Below are 17,312 nucleotides of genomic sequence, written 5' to 3'. Positions count from 1 at the left end.
TAATACGCTAGTAGTATTTGAAAAAAGTCTCTTTATCTAGAGATGTCTTAAGCATCACTATGTACACCTATTTTGTCCAAAACAAAAAAAATAATAATAAAATAAAATAAAAAGAAAAAAGTAAAAAAAATAGTTTCAAATCTAGCAGTCGATATCAAGTTGCCATAATAGTTTTTTTCTTCCTTGCCACAGACCTAAATTTGTAACACCAAATCCAGTAAGTGATAGCTTCAAAAGTTTTCTTGAATCCAAGATTATCTGAGATTTGAAAACTCAAAAAGACCCTATAAATTAAGCTAGAGCATTGTAAAAAAGAGAAAAGAAGCAAAAACGAAAAACAATGCAAAAAAAAAATAATAAAGAAGGCATTTTTTAGGGTAGTTATTGGGTTTAATAAAACACACACAAGCACTAAAGAAATAACATAGTCTTCTCATAGGAGGAACCACTAGCAAAGAAAAAAAATTTGTTTGCAAAAAAACAAAATTTTTAAAATCAAAACTAGAAACTTTGATTTAAGAGCCTTGAATTTTTTTTTTTTTAAATCTATTTTGGGAAAGGGGTTTAGAAGCTTAAAGGCAATATTTTGGGAATTTTTGAAAATTTTTTGGGGGAATTTTGAAAGAACTTTAAATTTTTTAATGATCGATGAATTTTTCAACAATCAGTTGAACTTTCAACCACTGGAATCTAGGAAACTCATCAAAATCTGGAAAAATTTTAAGTTCTCCAATGCTAGTTGAATTTTATGAGGACGACATGATGGCGACTGGTTGAAAATTACGTAGCTATGGTGATCAATAGAGAGAGGACAAGGTTTAAAAAGAGAAGCTCTTGGGTTAGAGAGAGAAAGGGAAAAAAATAAAAACAAAAAAAAGGTCTTTTATAGGTCTATCAAAATGACACCATTTTGGCATTTGGATCCAGCCTAACCAGTACCAGCATTCACATGTGAACTCATGCCTAACCTGACTCGATGATGAGTCTTTTTTTTTTATTTAATTTTGATTTTGATTTGGTTTGATTATTTTATTTTGTATTATGATATTATTTTATTTATTTATTTACATATTTTTTATTTTTTGGAGAAGTAAATAGATAATGGTAAAAATATAAAATTAAAATAAAATGTAGGTTTATTAAAATAAAAATGAATAAAATCTTAAAATATAATAAAATGTTTTGTGTTTTTTTACAAGTAAAATGTTTATTGAATTTCGCTAAAATGTTAGGATAATATAAGAAATTATTTTTGTTACATAATAGAAATACAAAATAAAAAATAATAATTATTTGAATAAATATTTTAAAAATGTAATTTTCAAAGAAAATTAAAATAGTTTAATTTTCTTTAATTAATACAAGTAAAAAAATATTTTAGAATTTGTCGGTGAGTCGGGATAATCTAAAAATTATTTTTTTACTAAATAAATATTTATTTAAATAATAATAATAACCAATAAATGATAAATAAATCAAAGTATTTTTTGAAATAAATATCTTAATTACTACAAAAAAAATATTTTTAGGATATCGTCAAAAAGTTGGGATGATCCTTAAATTAGCTTAAAAACTTTTAAGATTTCGTCGAAGACTCAAGATAATCCTAAAATCTATTTAATAAATTTTGAGATTTTATCAAAGTGTCGAGATAATCTTAAAATTAGTTTTAATAAATAAATAAAATATCTTATGACAAAATTTTGAGAATTTTGTAAATATTCAATTTAAAAAAAAATTTTTGAATAAAAATATATTTTCTATAAATTCTGTAAATTCTGTCAAAGTGTTTGAGAATTTATAGTGTAAAAAAAATATTTCTCAAAATAAAAAGTATTTGCATAAAGAAATGTTTAAAAGAGTTAACTTTAAATATTTTAAAAGACTATATCGTCAAAATTAAAAGAATAATACATATTTAATTGGTACTGTTCTTCAAATGAGTGACGTGAGGGTGCTAATACATTCCTCACTCATTATCGTACTCTCGGACCTAACCATGATTTCACAGACCTAATCATCTTTTAGTAAATCTAAATTAATTTTAAGATTTTTATTAAAAAATGATATTTTTTTATCACTAATCACACCCTATTAAAAATATTGGTGGCAACTTAAAAATTTTTTTATTAAGTTTAGCGATCAAGTCCTTTCGGACGAAATTTGTTATGACAATCACTACTCAAAATATCTTAAAATCTTATCATCAAAAATTTTTTATTTTTGTATTAAAAAGATTTTTTTTAGCCGTTTTTTAAAAATGTATATTTGTTTAAAAATTTAAGATTTAAATGTGCATAAGCAAAAACATAAATGACTTAGCAAAAATATCAAAAAAATGAAATTACCTAAAAAAGAGTGGTCAAAGTTAGTCAATAGTTCAGAGTGGTTCATTGTTAATTCAGACCATTTAGTTCAGTTCTTCTAGCTCAATAGACAGCTCAATAGAGATCCAAACGGTTTACGCCAATTCAACAATGGTTCGATTGGACTGGTTCAAGGCTGTGATAAGGGCTGGAAATCGGGTTGGGTTAGTTTAGGTTGACCTGCACAATTTTTTTTTTAAACTATAAAGCCTTTGCTTTTTTTTTTTATTCATTTCATCTTCTCATATTAAAAAAAACCGGACACTCTCAATTTAAAAAATAAAAGAGCCAATATGGTTCCCAATTTTTGATGTCAATCTGCCGCCCTTCGCCTCTTTAGACTGAAACATTAGTCCATCTCTTTGTTTTTATTTTGATTTTTTTTCTCTTATGGTTTTGGTGCTATTATGGTTCAGATAGGCTATTCAATCCCCTAGATTATGATAAGATATGTTGTATTTGATAGTTTAAAACAAGTGATTGTAGATCGTGCATTCGAGATGACCTCAATAAATAACTATTGACAGGACTCGAACTCAAGATCTTTTTGTCGAGAAAAACGACTTTAACCGATTGAACCAACCACTTATTGGTATTACCAGAAGAGGTTAGATCTTAGGAAAGGGAGATAGTAGGGGCAACTGATAAGGTGGCTTAACAATGGGTAGAGAGGGTTGGGCACCGATGGAGGCTCGTGGGTGCCAGTGCCTTGCACGGCACCATGCTCTGGCTTTTGTTTGTTCTCTTTTTTTTTTTTTTAAATTAATTAATATTAAATTGACTTAGTAAAAATTTAAAAATAAACCTGAAAGTCAAATTAATTTAGAATACAAAATTATTAACTCGAATAAAAATTGATGTTTATAGTTTTCAATTTAACATGGTCGAAAAAAATTAACTTGAAAGTCTGGAATCTGGAAAACAATATTAAGCCTTAAAAATTGAGATTATTAAATGATAAAGATAAATTTACAATGGTATATATATACTTTTGAATTTATAATTGTTGAAAAAAATTAAATTTAGAGTAATATATGAAATTTGGAAAACATCATTGTGAATTGGTTATAATCTTTAATTTATACATCCAATTTAAGTTAAAAATGTCAAAAGAACACTGTACAAAAATTAAAAAACAGGCGTTTGGCAAATATAGTACTATTAAATGACTTAAAATGATTGTTGTTAAAATGATCGGTATACTCTAGTTATGCTAAAATATAGTATACTTAAGGATTTTTTTGTATCAAACTTGATATTAGATAATATCAATTGTTTTCATTTGTTTCGATTGATTTTGTTGAATTTTGATAAAACAGCTTATTATGGTCGATATATGAATGTAAAATATATTTTATAATTTTTAATTTATCTTTTGTTGTTTGGTTACTTTTAGTCTAATTAAAATAAAACTAATGAACAAAATAAACCTTAAAAGTTAGTTTTTTTTTTTTTTTACTGCAACTTGTTTTTTTTACACTTTATTTTTTCAAAGCAGAATTCATAAGTATTTCAAATTTTTAAAAAAAAAAAAATAATTATGCCCCTTTTCTAAAGTTTAAGAACCCTAAAATTAAAATTAATTTCTTTTTCATCTCTTTATTTTTATCTTAATATATTTTTACATAAAAAATATTTATATAAATATCATATGATCAAATAAAATGTTTAAAAATGTCATGATAAATTGATGATATTATTTGTTATATTTTTAAACTTATTTATTTAGTTTTTTAAGATATTGTATATTTATTTTGCTTATTATTAATAGTATTATTATATACAAATTCATGTATATTTATAAATATATTTGTATTGAATAAAAAAATTTAAAATAACATATCGAAACAATTGATACCAACACATTTAAAAAAAAAAAAATTTGAAACAATACGCGATGATGATATTAACAACCTTTCATACAATGGTAAATATTTCATATCCAGTAGGTCTATTTGTAACCTAAATTCAAAATACAAATTTCTGGATTTCCTATTGATGTTTAGGACTCGATATGAGTTATTGATTTTAAGTATGTAAATCACTTTTCAATTTTCTCCCCATGTGTGTTTTTGCTTGATCGGACTAAACTTTTGTTACTGGTTTGCAAAAATAGATTGATTATTTGCCAATAGAATGTGTTGATGGAGACCAAATTTAATAAACTTGGCTTAAGTTTGAATTTCCTTCCAGGTTTTCTTTCAAACAACAACTACAAGAATTCCTTTTGCAGTCCTTGATAGCTTGAGTTAGCAGTTTCTTTTTGTCTTGATAATAGCATGATGTACAGCCTTTATCATTTTTTTAGTCCAATCATAATAACAATTAGATCATTCATAAATAATTTAGTTTGATATCTCATCCATTGTAATTTATTAATATAAATATTTAAGGTCATCTTTAATGTATAAGATTATTGATAAGATAAGATAATTATTATTTTATATCATGTTTAATTTATATTTAAATAAATTGATAGAGATTACAAGAAGAATTAATATCCTCTTAGCATATTAATTATTTAATCCTCCCCAAGTGTAAAATATTATTTTTAATTCATGATATTAAACTTACATATCCAATTATATACTTTAAAAATTATATCAATAATTTAAATTATATAAACTTTGAGAAAAAATAATTTTGATAAATAAATAAATTATTTTATTATAATCTTTATATACATCAAATATAAAATAAAATAATATTATTTAATTTAATCTTATTCATAATATCATTTTATTTTATAATAATATTGTATACCAAATATATGACCTAAATACTTTGAATATTATAATTCAATGTTTTTTATTTTTCATTATTTAATCTAAATATGATGGCAGGACCAACAAGTTTTCTATTCTTTTATTTTTTATTTTTTATTTTCTCAAACTCAAAAAATAAAAGTATTTAACTATAAATGAGGGGTTGGAATGGAAATTCCAAATATAAATTAATTTCAAAACTAAAGTCCCTTTCTTTCCTCTCTCAACTTCTAGCGGTTTCCGATGAAGTTTGGCTAGTCAAACGTGGAAACTGTTCATAATTTTCATCCTTTTTAGACGGGCGCAACACGGTTGCGTACCTTATTGACTTGACCGACAAACAACATCAAATAAGAATTATTTACTTCATTAAATTCGGTTTTTTGAACGTGTTAAATCAATTAAATTTTTTTTTGTAAAAAAAAATCTAATTAATTATCGCATCATTATTTTTTATTAACAATATTAAATAAGATAAATTAATACACGAATTAAATAATTAATTATTTTTTAATTTAAGAATAACATTAAATATTTTAATAATTCAAGAACCATAGAAGAAATTATCCCTTATAATTTCTATTTATAATCTCGAAAAAAATAATTAAATGAATTTGATTTCCTGACATTTTTCAAAGTACTAATAAATTATTTGAAATTACTCAGACACTCACAATATGGTGGTGATACATATTCATAAAAGGAATCCAAAAAGGTTGGAAATTAAAAAAAAAGAAAGATTCAGCCATACTATATTGGATCATCATTATATTGGTTGATAACATTTTTTTTTTTTTTATTAGCTAGATAGATAGATAACCGCTTTCTATATTTACTTTCTTGTCCCTGTTGAGTTTAGCTTCATTCACATTTTATTATATATTTATTAACAATAAAAAAGTCCATCACCGTATAAAAATTTTTTTCCACTCTCACAAGAGGACCAAGACTCTCTTGCCGAAGAAAAAAAACAGAGGACCAACTCATATGGTCTAGTATTGAAAAACTTTCTCAAACATTTTCGTAAGCAATGCAGCTTGGTATCTAGAAATTTAATTTGAGCATTTATATATCTTGGCTCATTAACATTTTTTAAAAGTAGTTAGTATTTTCATAATTTAATCATCTTTTTAATCAATTTTTACTTTTATATGAAAGAAGTCCCAACCTAAAAGTAAAAAAAAAAAATTTATAGCTTTTAGGATTGGAACACACTTCTTAAAAATAACTATATAAATTAATTGAATTAAATTTGGAATTCAAAATGTAAATCAAAATTCTTTTAATCAATTCGTTTCTCTTTCTTTTCAGGTAGATGCTGGAGCACAAGTTGCGGAAAGAGTCAGTCAACTCAGTTTAATTTTTAGCTTCCATTGGAGTAGCGAATGATGTTTAGTTTGCTAAGATTAATGGCAAATTAAAGAACAACAAATATAAATGGTTCCGGTGCCACCCAATGTAAATAATTAACAGGTGCAAGTGTGTCAAATTTTGATACGGGAAATCTGGCATACGCGCTTCCTTTAATTGTAGAAGAAGACATTTTCAAAGACATGTAAATTTCGCTAGTAGCTACATTGGTTCTGATATTCTATACCTCTTTCTCGTTGCAAAGAATTCAAAAGTCAAGATTCAAGAAGAGGCTTTCTTTTTTTTTTTTTTGGGGGGGGGGGGGGTGGGGTTATTTTTTGAATTTATAGTGTATGATACAACGATATAACGTATAAAAATACTTTAATTTGGGATGCCTTTTATAGTTTTTTCTTTTTTTGAAAAAGAAAATTCTCTCATGATATAACTGATCTACACGATTAAGAAACAGGTTCCTTAGTCGCAATAGTTTTGGAATCAAACTCAATTAACACTTTTGTTCTTACTTTGCGCTCCGAATTATATCCAATGCCATGAAAAAATTTCCTTTGTCCATTAATTATAAGACATGCTCGTGGTTGGGTCAGTCCAAGTTCGGAACGAATTTGATATGATATTTTAATATTTTAAACAAATTCAAGTCTCATTTGATCTAATTTTTTAGATTAATTTTTATTTAAATTCGTTCTTACATATAATAATAAAATTTAAATCCATCTAAAATATTAGTATTTAAAATTAAGGAAAAGAGTTTTTTTTTAAATTATTAATTCAACTAATTTAATTAATTTAAAATTAAATTTATGAGTCATTGGGTTTGTGTTTAATTTAATTTTATTAAATGTAATTTAAAATTAGATCATTATTTTGTATAAAAAAATAAATTTTATCATATTATAAGTAATAAAATAAATGAACATTTTTTATTATAAAATATAAAGTAAATGGGATTCATCCCATTATAATAAAAAATATTTTTTATTTTTACGGTAGGTCCTGAGTCTTAAACAGTGGTGGGCTTGGATCTTAAACGGTGAAACTCAAGTTTAATCTTAGTTTTTGATTGAGTATCATTTATTTATGTAAGTTTATTTAACAGCTTTAATATTCAATCCAAGCCCTTTAAAATTTTGAAAAAGCTTTCAAGTAAAGATAAATTGCCCCATCCATGAACAAATCTATTAATTATGATCTCTCCTTTTAAAAAGAGTTTATCACACAGACAGAATGAAACAAATTCAAGTTTTGATATAATTTTAAGTACTTAGTCTAATTAATTGGTAATAGATAAAAAGATTCAATTTAAATATAAAGCTTCAAAAGATTCAAAACTTAACAGATTTACAACAACAATTAACACCACTTAATTAAAGGACTATATCATTGATCATTTATGTTTTATTTTTGTTCTTTACACATATGATCTAGATTTATGTAATGAAAGATTATCATCTTCCATTCTATTCTATGAATGTTATCAAGTCCATCTTAGAATTGAATCTTAAACTTTTAAGAGGATTAAGTCTCTCAAGTTCTAGCGACTGGGGTTTCTCTTTGAAAATTTTTAAATTCTTAATCATTTCTTCATTCTTAAGCATTGGAATTATTTTTTATATATAAAATTATCAAGATTTAAATTTTGATCATTAAAATTAATAGTTCAATACTCTATATTAATACCAAAATTATTTTATTAATTATATTTAGTATTTACAGCATATTACCCATGAAGCCACCACGAAGCTGCTTCCATCTATAGTTGTTAGTAAATGATTTTTCTTAATTATTGTTTTTCTTAATTAAAATTGACTGACTCTCGTCGGTGGGACTCATGATAATCTATTATTTATAACAATATAAATATATTCCAATTCTTCTAATTGTAAGTGAAAACAGGCCTTCTATTTGACTGAACGATATTGTTCACTCGAGCGAAGACTTTTCAATGCTCCTCTATATATAAATACAAATATATATATATATTCTTTTTTTTTTTCTACAAATCTCTTGACTTTTCTTCCTTCAAACACCAAAACAAACGTTAAGCACAAGCAGACGAAAAAACTCCCTATATAACGACGACGTTAACCAAATTAACAGGGAAGAAACTTTCAAAACTGCCCCTCCAGAATTACTCTGTCCCGATGCCAAATTCCAAGCGCTGTCTTCCCTTTTTGCTCTTCATTTTCTTTTCTATTTTCTTGATTGCTTTCACCGTAAAAACAGAAAGTGCTGGAAATGGACTAAACGGAACCAGGGATTCCACCAGGTTGGTGTATGATATTGGTGTAGTTCTAGATGTGAACTCAAAAATGGGTGCTATGGCAAATATATGCATGTCCATCGCTCTTTCAGATTTTTATGAGGAACACCCTAATTATGGAACGAGACTGTCTCTACAAAGATGGGATTTGCTTGATGGAGTCACGGCAGCTTCATCAGGTAAGTTACAGTCACCTAATTATCCATTTTTCGTGCTTAATTTTACAATAAACTAGAATGAGGTAGGCCGAGTTCTGCTGCAGGTGAAAAATATTAATTGTGGTCCCGAGGCCTACTAAAACTATCAATGTCAATCAATTGATCCCATTGGATTAAGTTACAAACGGGAATCCATTTTCACGATAAATAGAAATTAAAATGAAATAAAAAATTGCGTACAATTGTAGATTAATTGTGCATTGGTTATTTAGAGCAAGTGAGACCTTAAACCATTTTGGTAGATGTTGTGTAAATGAATTTCTAACGTGCATGGTTGAAGAATAAAAAAAGGGAAATACTTAGATTATAAACTCAACTATCAGTGTGCTTCAAAATGTTTAGGAAATTGAGCGTTTCGGGTAATACTACTAATTTCATATTTGTTTAGGTCAAAACTAAAAAACGTACTTAATTAAAAAAAAAAAAAACTAGCAAATGTGATTAGTAAAACAAAAACTTGTGAATGAGGTCACGTTTCAATGACAAGAAAAAAGCTTTGAAGCGTTTAGTTGCATGTTCAAGTTTTATCGTATATATATAAGTTTAGTTCAACTTTACATTAAGGTTTGCTTGATTTGTTAGTTTATTGATTTTTTTCATGGGTGTACTATTTAATATATATATGTATATGTATATATTAAAATTTATTTAATTGTAATTGTAATTTCTATTTGCACTAAGTAATTTCATAAAAAATGTAAAACAAAAACTCAACTATAAATATACACATATGTTATTAGATTTTAGAGTTTACAACTATTTTAATTATTGGACTGATCATCAATCCAAAAAGTTGTACGTCTCTAATGGAACAACAATTTTAATTGTGATATCATTACATTTTAATTTCTTCTCTTTAAAAATTAAAGGTCAGGCTTTACAAACACATAATTACGATAAAATATGAAAATATATTATATAATTTAAATTATTGATATAATATTTTAGGATATAATAAGATATGTAAATTTAATCTCATGATTTAAAAATAATTTTTTTCATTTTGAGAAGATCAAATCATTTTATACTAAGAGGATAATAATTTTTCTTATAATTCTATCATTTTCAATTAAATATAAACTAAATATAATATAAAATAATTATCATATTATTTCATTTATTATCTTATATACCAAATATGATCTTAAATAGTTAGTGACTAGAAATCATTTTTGTTATCAAATCCCATGAGTTACAATTTTATTATTCATTACCCTCCTCATCCCATATTGGTGGTCCCTCGTTGACTCTTACTGAACTTAAAAAAAAATAGTTTTGACTTTTGGTGTATATAATATTAAAATTTAAATTTTTTAATAAATTTGATGTTTTATAAATTTTTACGACAAAAAATAAAAAATATTAAAATTAAAATTGGAATAGAAAAGTTAAGAGATATAAGTATTAAAAAAATGGTTCGGGACATAAAAAAAAGTTGTAAAAAAGAAATGAGACCAATGGAATATATTGAAAAGACTACAACAAAATTAAGCTCAAAAGTATGAAAACTTGAAATTAAAAAGTGATGGGACAAAAAAAGATAAAATTTATATTGTTAGATTTTTAATTCCAATAATTAAGATTTATTTTTTTTTATTTTTAATTTGATAAATTACAATTGTTATTTGTGTGGAAAAAAATTGTCTTTAATTTTTCAATCTTGACTGACTCAAAATTTTTGTGTCCCAGCAGAGGTGCCAAAAAATCGAACACATTAATTTTGAATAAAAAATAAAATTAAAAAAATGGCGATAAATAACAATTTTTATTTATTAAATTTAAAAATTACAATCTATAAAAATTTTTAAAACAAAAAATTCTTTTAATTCTTTTCTTCATGAAAAATCAACTTCAAAGGTCCGAAATCCTTAATCTTGAACAATTGGAATTAATCGTTTTCCTTTATTGGGGACAAGGTCAAAGACCAACTTTTTGAAAATTCTTCAAGTCCAAATATATGTTGTACAAGTTTTTCTAAAATCATTTAATTTTTCAACCTTGATATTTGGGATTTTGAAAAGACTTTTGAGTTTTCAAAATCTTCATTGTTTCGTCAAAATTTGTTAACCGTGTCATATGACTTGGAAGAGCACTGTCTATTTGTGTTTATAGTCTAGCATGTTTGGTGAGAGAGAGTTCTAAAAGAAATTAACCTCTTTGAATTATTTTTAAATAATTTATTTAATTAAAAATTAAAACTAATGACTTATAAGTAAATTTAATTGGATGTTCAAAATTTTTTAAATTTTGATCGGGTAAAATTTAAATTTATCTCTAAATTATTTTAATTTTTAGTTAAGAGATAAATTAAGCTATTTATAAATAAATTTTAATTGACTACACTATAAATTTTTGAATTTTGATTGGACAAATCAAAAGTATTTGTCTTCAATTGTCAAGTAATATATTTAATTAATTATATGATTGGTTTATAACATGTCATTAATCTTTCATGACACAAAATAATTTGTCACTTGAAAATTTTTTAATTATTTAATCGAAAAAATTTAATAAAAACATAACAATTTATAATTAGATAAAAATTTTCTTCTTCTACACTAATAAAGCAATAAAATTGTCAAATTCAAGCAATGAGACAAGAGGGACTCGCCTTTAACATATTTGGACAGTGTAATAGCTGTAAGGATTTTATTTTTTAAAAAAATGGTAGTTTCTGGTTTGGGAAACGAGCTTCTTTTCGAAAGGATTCTAGTTTAAAGGACAAAAACAACAATGTAAATGTTCAAAACATAGAGCATGTTGTTGCTTTTTAATTAGTGTGAAGTTAACTAATTATTTTTTTAGTTAATTAGGTACTAATTAAGTAAAACTTAAGAATAAATCTTGTAATTTATGTACTATTACATAATGCAAAGGAGTATGAGTGTGACACGAAAAAATAATTGTTTGGGAGAACAATTATTAGATCAGATTGCATGAAAATTAATTCAGTTATAGATACTCAATACCCAATCTCTTTTTTTTTTTTTTTGTTGAAACTGCCCAACACCCAATCTTTGTTAAAAGGTTTAGAATGAAAATGAAATTTTATAACAAAAGGTTAAGGTGCCCTTAAAACCAAACCCTCTTTATATCCCATCCCATCCGATGTATACTATTGAAATTTATAATTTTATTATCGTTTTTGGATAAATAATTTACAATCTTATATGGAATGCAGAATATCGACCACAACGATCAGCTGAAGCCTCATTTGCAATAAGACTTGAGGAAACCTCTTCTCCCTCCGACCGTCCTTATCTTATCAGAACAGCCTCAGCTGACTTCTCTCGCCTAGCAAAAGCTATGGTTGCCACTTTGGAAAAATTTGAATGGAACCAAGTTATACTTATATATGAAGACATGGAGTATGGCAACAGAATTATTCCTTATTTAACCGATGCATTAGAAAATAGGGACATTGAACTATCACACAAGATTGCAATCCCCACCTCTACCAGAGATTTTCAAATTTTAGAAGAGCTAAAAGTGCTGATGACCCTGCAAAGTAAGGTATTTGTGGTGCATATGACTACAGCGCTTGCCTCTCGTTTGTTTGTTGTTGCAAACAAGGCAGGAATGATGAACGAAGGATTTGCATGGCTTGTGACAGATGGTTTATCCAACTTTTTAGATACCAGGGATCCTATGGCTATTGATTCAATGAAGGGTGTAATAGGCGTAAGGCCTTATGTACCCAAGACGAAAGCTCTCAGGAACTTCAAAACCAGATATAAAAGGTTATCCTTGATGAAGCAAAACAAGGAGGCAGGTGAACTAAATCTCTTTGGCTTGTGGGTTTATGACACAATTTGGGCATTAGCTATGACTGTGGAGAGAATTGGGACTGTGAATTTGGGCTTCTTGAGAATACTTGAGGAAGTCTTGGACACTACTTTTAGAGGGATCAGTGGAGATTTTGACTTAGTCAATGGGCTGTTGCAGCCTTCGACCTTTGAAATATTTAATTTAACGGCAAAAGGACAGAGGATGATTGCCTATTGGACGCCTACCAAGGGAATATTTAGAAATTTAGATTCAGCTAGAACAGCAAATTCAACTTCTAGGAGCAAGCTCAAAAAAATCATTAGACCCGGAGACATCCGAAGAACACTCAAGTCATACGATATGCCTACCATTGGATACAAGTGGAGAATAGGGGTTCCAAGTAAGACAGGGTACACAGAATTTGTGAACATAAATCCTGGGAATAAGAAGGGCAATGACGATAAATTACCTGGGTTCTCCATAGAGGTTTTCAAAGCCGTATGGGAGACCTTGGCCTTACCTCCCAACACTGATTACGAATTTGTAACCTTTGATGGACCTTATGATGATCTTTGTTGCCAAGTTAATGATAAGGTTAGTTCTATTTCCTTCAATTTTTTCCCTAAATCAATTACTAAAATCACATTTGTTTGAATTGCAAATTTCTTATAATTTCTTGCAATTTTCGGGGATGTTATAGAAAATCGACGCTGCCGTAGGAGATATCACGATTGTGGCTAGCAGGACAAATTGTGTTGATTTTACATTGCCATATTTGGAGACAGGGGTAGCCATGCTTGTAAAAGTTCGGCACGATGGGACAAAAGACATGTGGATATTCTTGAAGCCTTTGAGCTGGGATCTATGGTTGACAATAATCTCCATCTGTATTTTCATAGGGATTGTTGTTCGGGTTTTAGAGCGTCGTGAAAATACAGAATTCAACGGACCACGCAGAAGGCAGCTGAGCACAATTTTGATGCTTCCATGCCTATCCGTTGCGATTCCTCAAAGTAATGTATCTTCCATTTTACGTCTCTAATTTTTTTTTTCTACTATAAATTATTTCAGTGCACTTAGTCTCGACTATGCATTCACATGGACTCAACGAGCATATATAGTCTGATACTCTGGTTATAGACATTCTAACTATGATTATAGACAAGCAAATTAAACTGAGTTTTCTTTTCTTTTTTTTCCTTTTTTTTTGGGCAACAGGAGACATGGTAGTAACCAACTGCTCAAAGTTTGTGTTGGTCATATGGATATTTTTGGCATTTGTTTTGATACAGAGTTACACGGCAAATCTTTCTTCAATCTTAACAGTCAATCAATTACAGCCGACAATCCCGAGTATCAAAGAACTCAGAACACTTTATGTTGGCTACCAGAGTCAGTCATTCGTAAGACATTTCCTGATAAACCAGTTGGAGTTTAACGAGTCTATGCTTAAACCATATGGCTCTGTTGATGACTATCAGGAGGCCTTGTCCAAGGGATCTGACAATGAGGGAGTTGATGCCATCTTTGATGAAATTCCCTATATTAAACTCTTTCTCGCCGAATATACTACTGGTTACATGATGGTTGGACCCACCTACGGAACCGATGGTTTAGGTTTTGTAAGTTTATCTTTCTATATATCTATGTTTATATGATCTTCTTCAATCAGTTTACTCTCATTCTAATTAGTTTTCTATGCATTTTTGTTATTATTTCAGGCATTTCCGATAGGCTTTCCTCTTGTTGCTAATTTTTCGAGGGCAATCCTAAATTTTACTCAAGGAAAATACATGTCTTCAATCAAGAAAAAGTATTTCGGCAAAATATCCATAGATCAAGAGGAGACTGCGCCAATCTCTTCGAGTAGCCCTAGTCTTACTTCAAGGAGCTTTGCAGGGCTTTTTATCGTCATTGGGATTGTTGCATTTTTAGCCTTGCTTGTCTCAGAAAACCATATTTTGAGAGGAATCGTCCAAGGATACATCTTCCGCAATTCTTATGATGTCTCGGGATCAAGAGTTCCACCTACAGCTGAGACGACTGTTACTACCAGTCCTCCTGAAATCAATAATGTTCAAGAAAATCACAATTCTAATTACCAGAGTAACAGAGATGAATCTACAGAAGAAGCTATCTTGGAAGTCCACAGTAACAGAGATGAATCTACAGAAGAAGCTATCTTGAAGTCCACTTACCATAGCATTTAGCAGCTAGGTACATAAATATGAGGGCATTCAGACATACTGGAATCACAGTTTGAAGAGAAGGTTGAAAATGATTGCCCTATATATGTTAAAATCAATTCTCACACATATATGCATGTATATATTTGCATGATGTATATGTTAATAAAATGAAACCTACTACCGGTGGTAAAAAAAAAAAAAAAAAAAAAAAGAAACCTACTACCTTAAAAAAATGAATGAAAAGAAAAAAAATTAAAAATGAATACTAAAATCAAAGACCAATGGAAAAATAAAAAGTATCTAATGAATGGAGTTTAAATTTGTTAAAAATGGTACTTCCATCCATTAATAACTATCAAGCAGTGTCTTTCCTTTCCTTTTCAAATTGATAACAAAAGAATGAAGCTATGATAAAAAAGAAAATTCAAGCTATGATAATATGCAAAACAAATGAATTTGTAATGATATTAGTCAAAGGCATTGACCCAAATTCGATGCATCCTTTGTACCAATTTGTCTTGGTATTTTCAAGATATGATAAAAAAGAAAATTTTTGAATTTTCTTTTTTATCATAGCTTGAAAATCCAAGACAAAATTAATATGGATTTTCTTCCCCAATTAACTATCAATAATAGAAAAATATATGGGAAAGCAAATATTACTTATGTTCCTGTTGAGTCAAGGGCCGGCTCTTTTCCGTTTTCAACAATGAGATTTTGGTTACAATATATGTATTTTGGGTTTGGGCTTATTTTCATTGACTTATTGCATGGGCCTTGTGTTAAAGTTGAATTGTATGTGAAAGGTTGGAGCCCTAGAAACAAAACTAAATTTTTTCTTCTCTAAAGTATGTCATGGTATCAGAGTTTTGGTTCAAATGAAATTTGACTCCTTGTTCACTACATTATGATTGATTAGAAAGTTTGGCTCCTATTTTTATTGCACACGTGATCGATTCTTGGCTAAAAAAAATTCTTCTTTATGAAGAGGATCTTTGGGTCGCATGAATGCTTGGGGGTCATAGTTGAGGTTGGAGCTATTTCTCTTCAAAATATTCTCAGGGAAGCAGAAGATATGCAAAATAGATGGCAGAATGCAGATGCTTTGGCAGAAATGGGTGTTCCTTGAGATTTTGCAGATTGGAGATTAGGATCACAATAATTTTAATTTCAATTGTTAGGTACAAAATCTCAATCAAAGATAGTCTACATTCATGAATAAAAAAAAATTCATTATTTATATGCATACTAATTTGGTTATAAAGAATCTTTTTTTTTTTTAAATTTTTTCGTTGTAATTTCTCTTTTTCATCAAATAATATTTAATCAATTTCAAAAAATCTCAAATTTATTTATTTTTATCAAATCTATTAAATTTGAGTCATTATTTTCAAAATGATTTTTAATTATCCTTTTTTAATGGCAAATCTCAATTTCAAAAAATCTCAAATTTATTTATTTTTATCAAATCTATTAAATTTGAGTCATTATTTCCAAAATGATTTTTAATTATCCTTTTTTAATGGCAAATCAAAGCCATCGACTTGTAGAGAACATTTTATTTAGGCTAAAATATTTATTAAATTCCAATATAGTATGAAACATCTTTAAAAGACTTAGTTATATCAGAACTATAAACAATTGTATTTTTGATAATTAAGATTTGAAATTTGTAATTACGTATTCGAACTATATTTTCATACATAAATTCATTTTATTAGTTAAGTATGTGATGTGTTCAAAATTGCCAAAAAAAGTCATGTGTAAAAATATTTTTTAAAATTTTTATTGGATGTGTCCAAATTTTTCTTAAAAATTATTTTTGTATTTAAAAATAAAAAATAATAATAAAGAAAAAATCGAAAAAAAGATAAAATATAGGAAAGAGAGGGAATGTTAGAGAAGAAAAGAGAAATAACAAAGGGAGGGATAGCTAGTGCTAGTGATGATAATATTTTGACAACATCGATTTGATTTTTTTAAATAATATATAATATTATAAATGTTTAAAACTTGATTTAAATTTGAATCAATTTTTCTTTGAAACACATTTGATTTGATTAAATTTTATTAGTTTTATTTTATTTATTGATTTTTAAATTTTATTTTTTATATATTATTTTAATATAAATTTAAATATATTTAAATATAAAATAATTATTTTTGTTTATAAAAATTTATAATATACATAAAAACTAATAAAAATATATAATTCGATTTAATATTTTTTAATTTTTTTATTTTTATCAAAAATTTAATCTAAATTTAATATATAAATTTAATCTGAACCAAATGAAAAATAATTAATCTAACCCTAAACACTACAATTTCAAATTAATTTTTAATTTTTTTCAATTTTTTCTCACTTCCAA

General features: G+C 27.0%; 1 protein-coding gene across 1 annotated transcript; it reads left to right on the top strand.

Moving 5' to 3' along the window:
• Positions 1–8,618: 8,618 nt before the first annotated feature.
• Positions 8,619–15,263, top strand: LOC111285583 (glutamate receptor 2.7-like). Its single transcript, XM_022875101.2, has 5 exons — positions 8,619–8,944; positions 12,165–13,345; positions 13,452–13,764; positions 13,970–14,373; positions 14,473–15,263. The coding sequence occupies exons 1-5, from the start codon at positions 8,647–8,649 to the stop codon at positions 14,959–14,961; spliced, it is 2,685 nt and encodes an 894-aa protein (XP_022730836.2). The 5' UTR covers positions 8,619–8,646; the 3' UTR covers positions 14,962–15,263.
• Positions 15,264–17,312: the final 2,049 nt, after the last annotated feature.

Source organism: Durio zibethinus, chromosome 6, assembly GCF_047325235.1.
Source record: "Durio zibethinus cultivar Kanyao isolate XHJ-2024 chromosome 6, ASM4732523v1, whole genome shotgun sequence".
Classification (NCBI taxonomy): domain Eukaryota; kingdom Viridiplantae; phylum Streptophyta; class Magnoliopsida; order Malvales; family Malvaceae; genus Durio; species Durio zibethinus.
This window is presented reverse-complemented; position numbering and strand designations above follow the sequence as displayed.

Bases quoted from the DNA above. Each gene is read 5' to 3' on its own strand.
- LOC111285583 (XM_022875101.2), top strand. From the start codon at position 8,647: ATGCCAAATTCCAAGCGCTGTCTTCCCTTTTTGCTCTTCATTTTCTTT. The intron at 8,945-12,164 runs GTAAGTTACAGT...TATGGAATGCAG, and splicing joins AGTCACGGCAGCTTCATCAG to AATATCGACCACAACGATCA. The intron at 13,765-13,969 runs GTAATGTATCTT...TTTGGGCAACAG, and splicing joins ATCCGTTGCGATTCCTCAAA to GAGACATGGTAGTAACCAAC.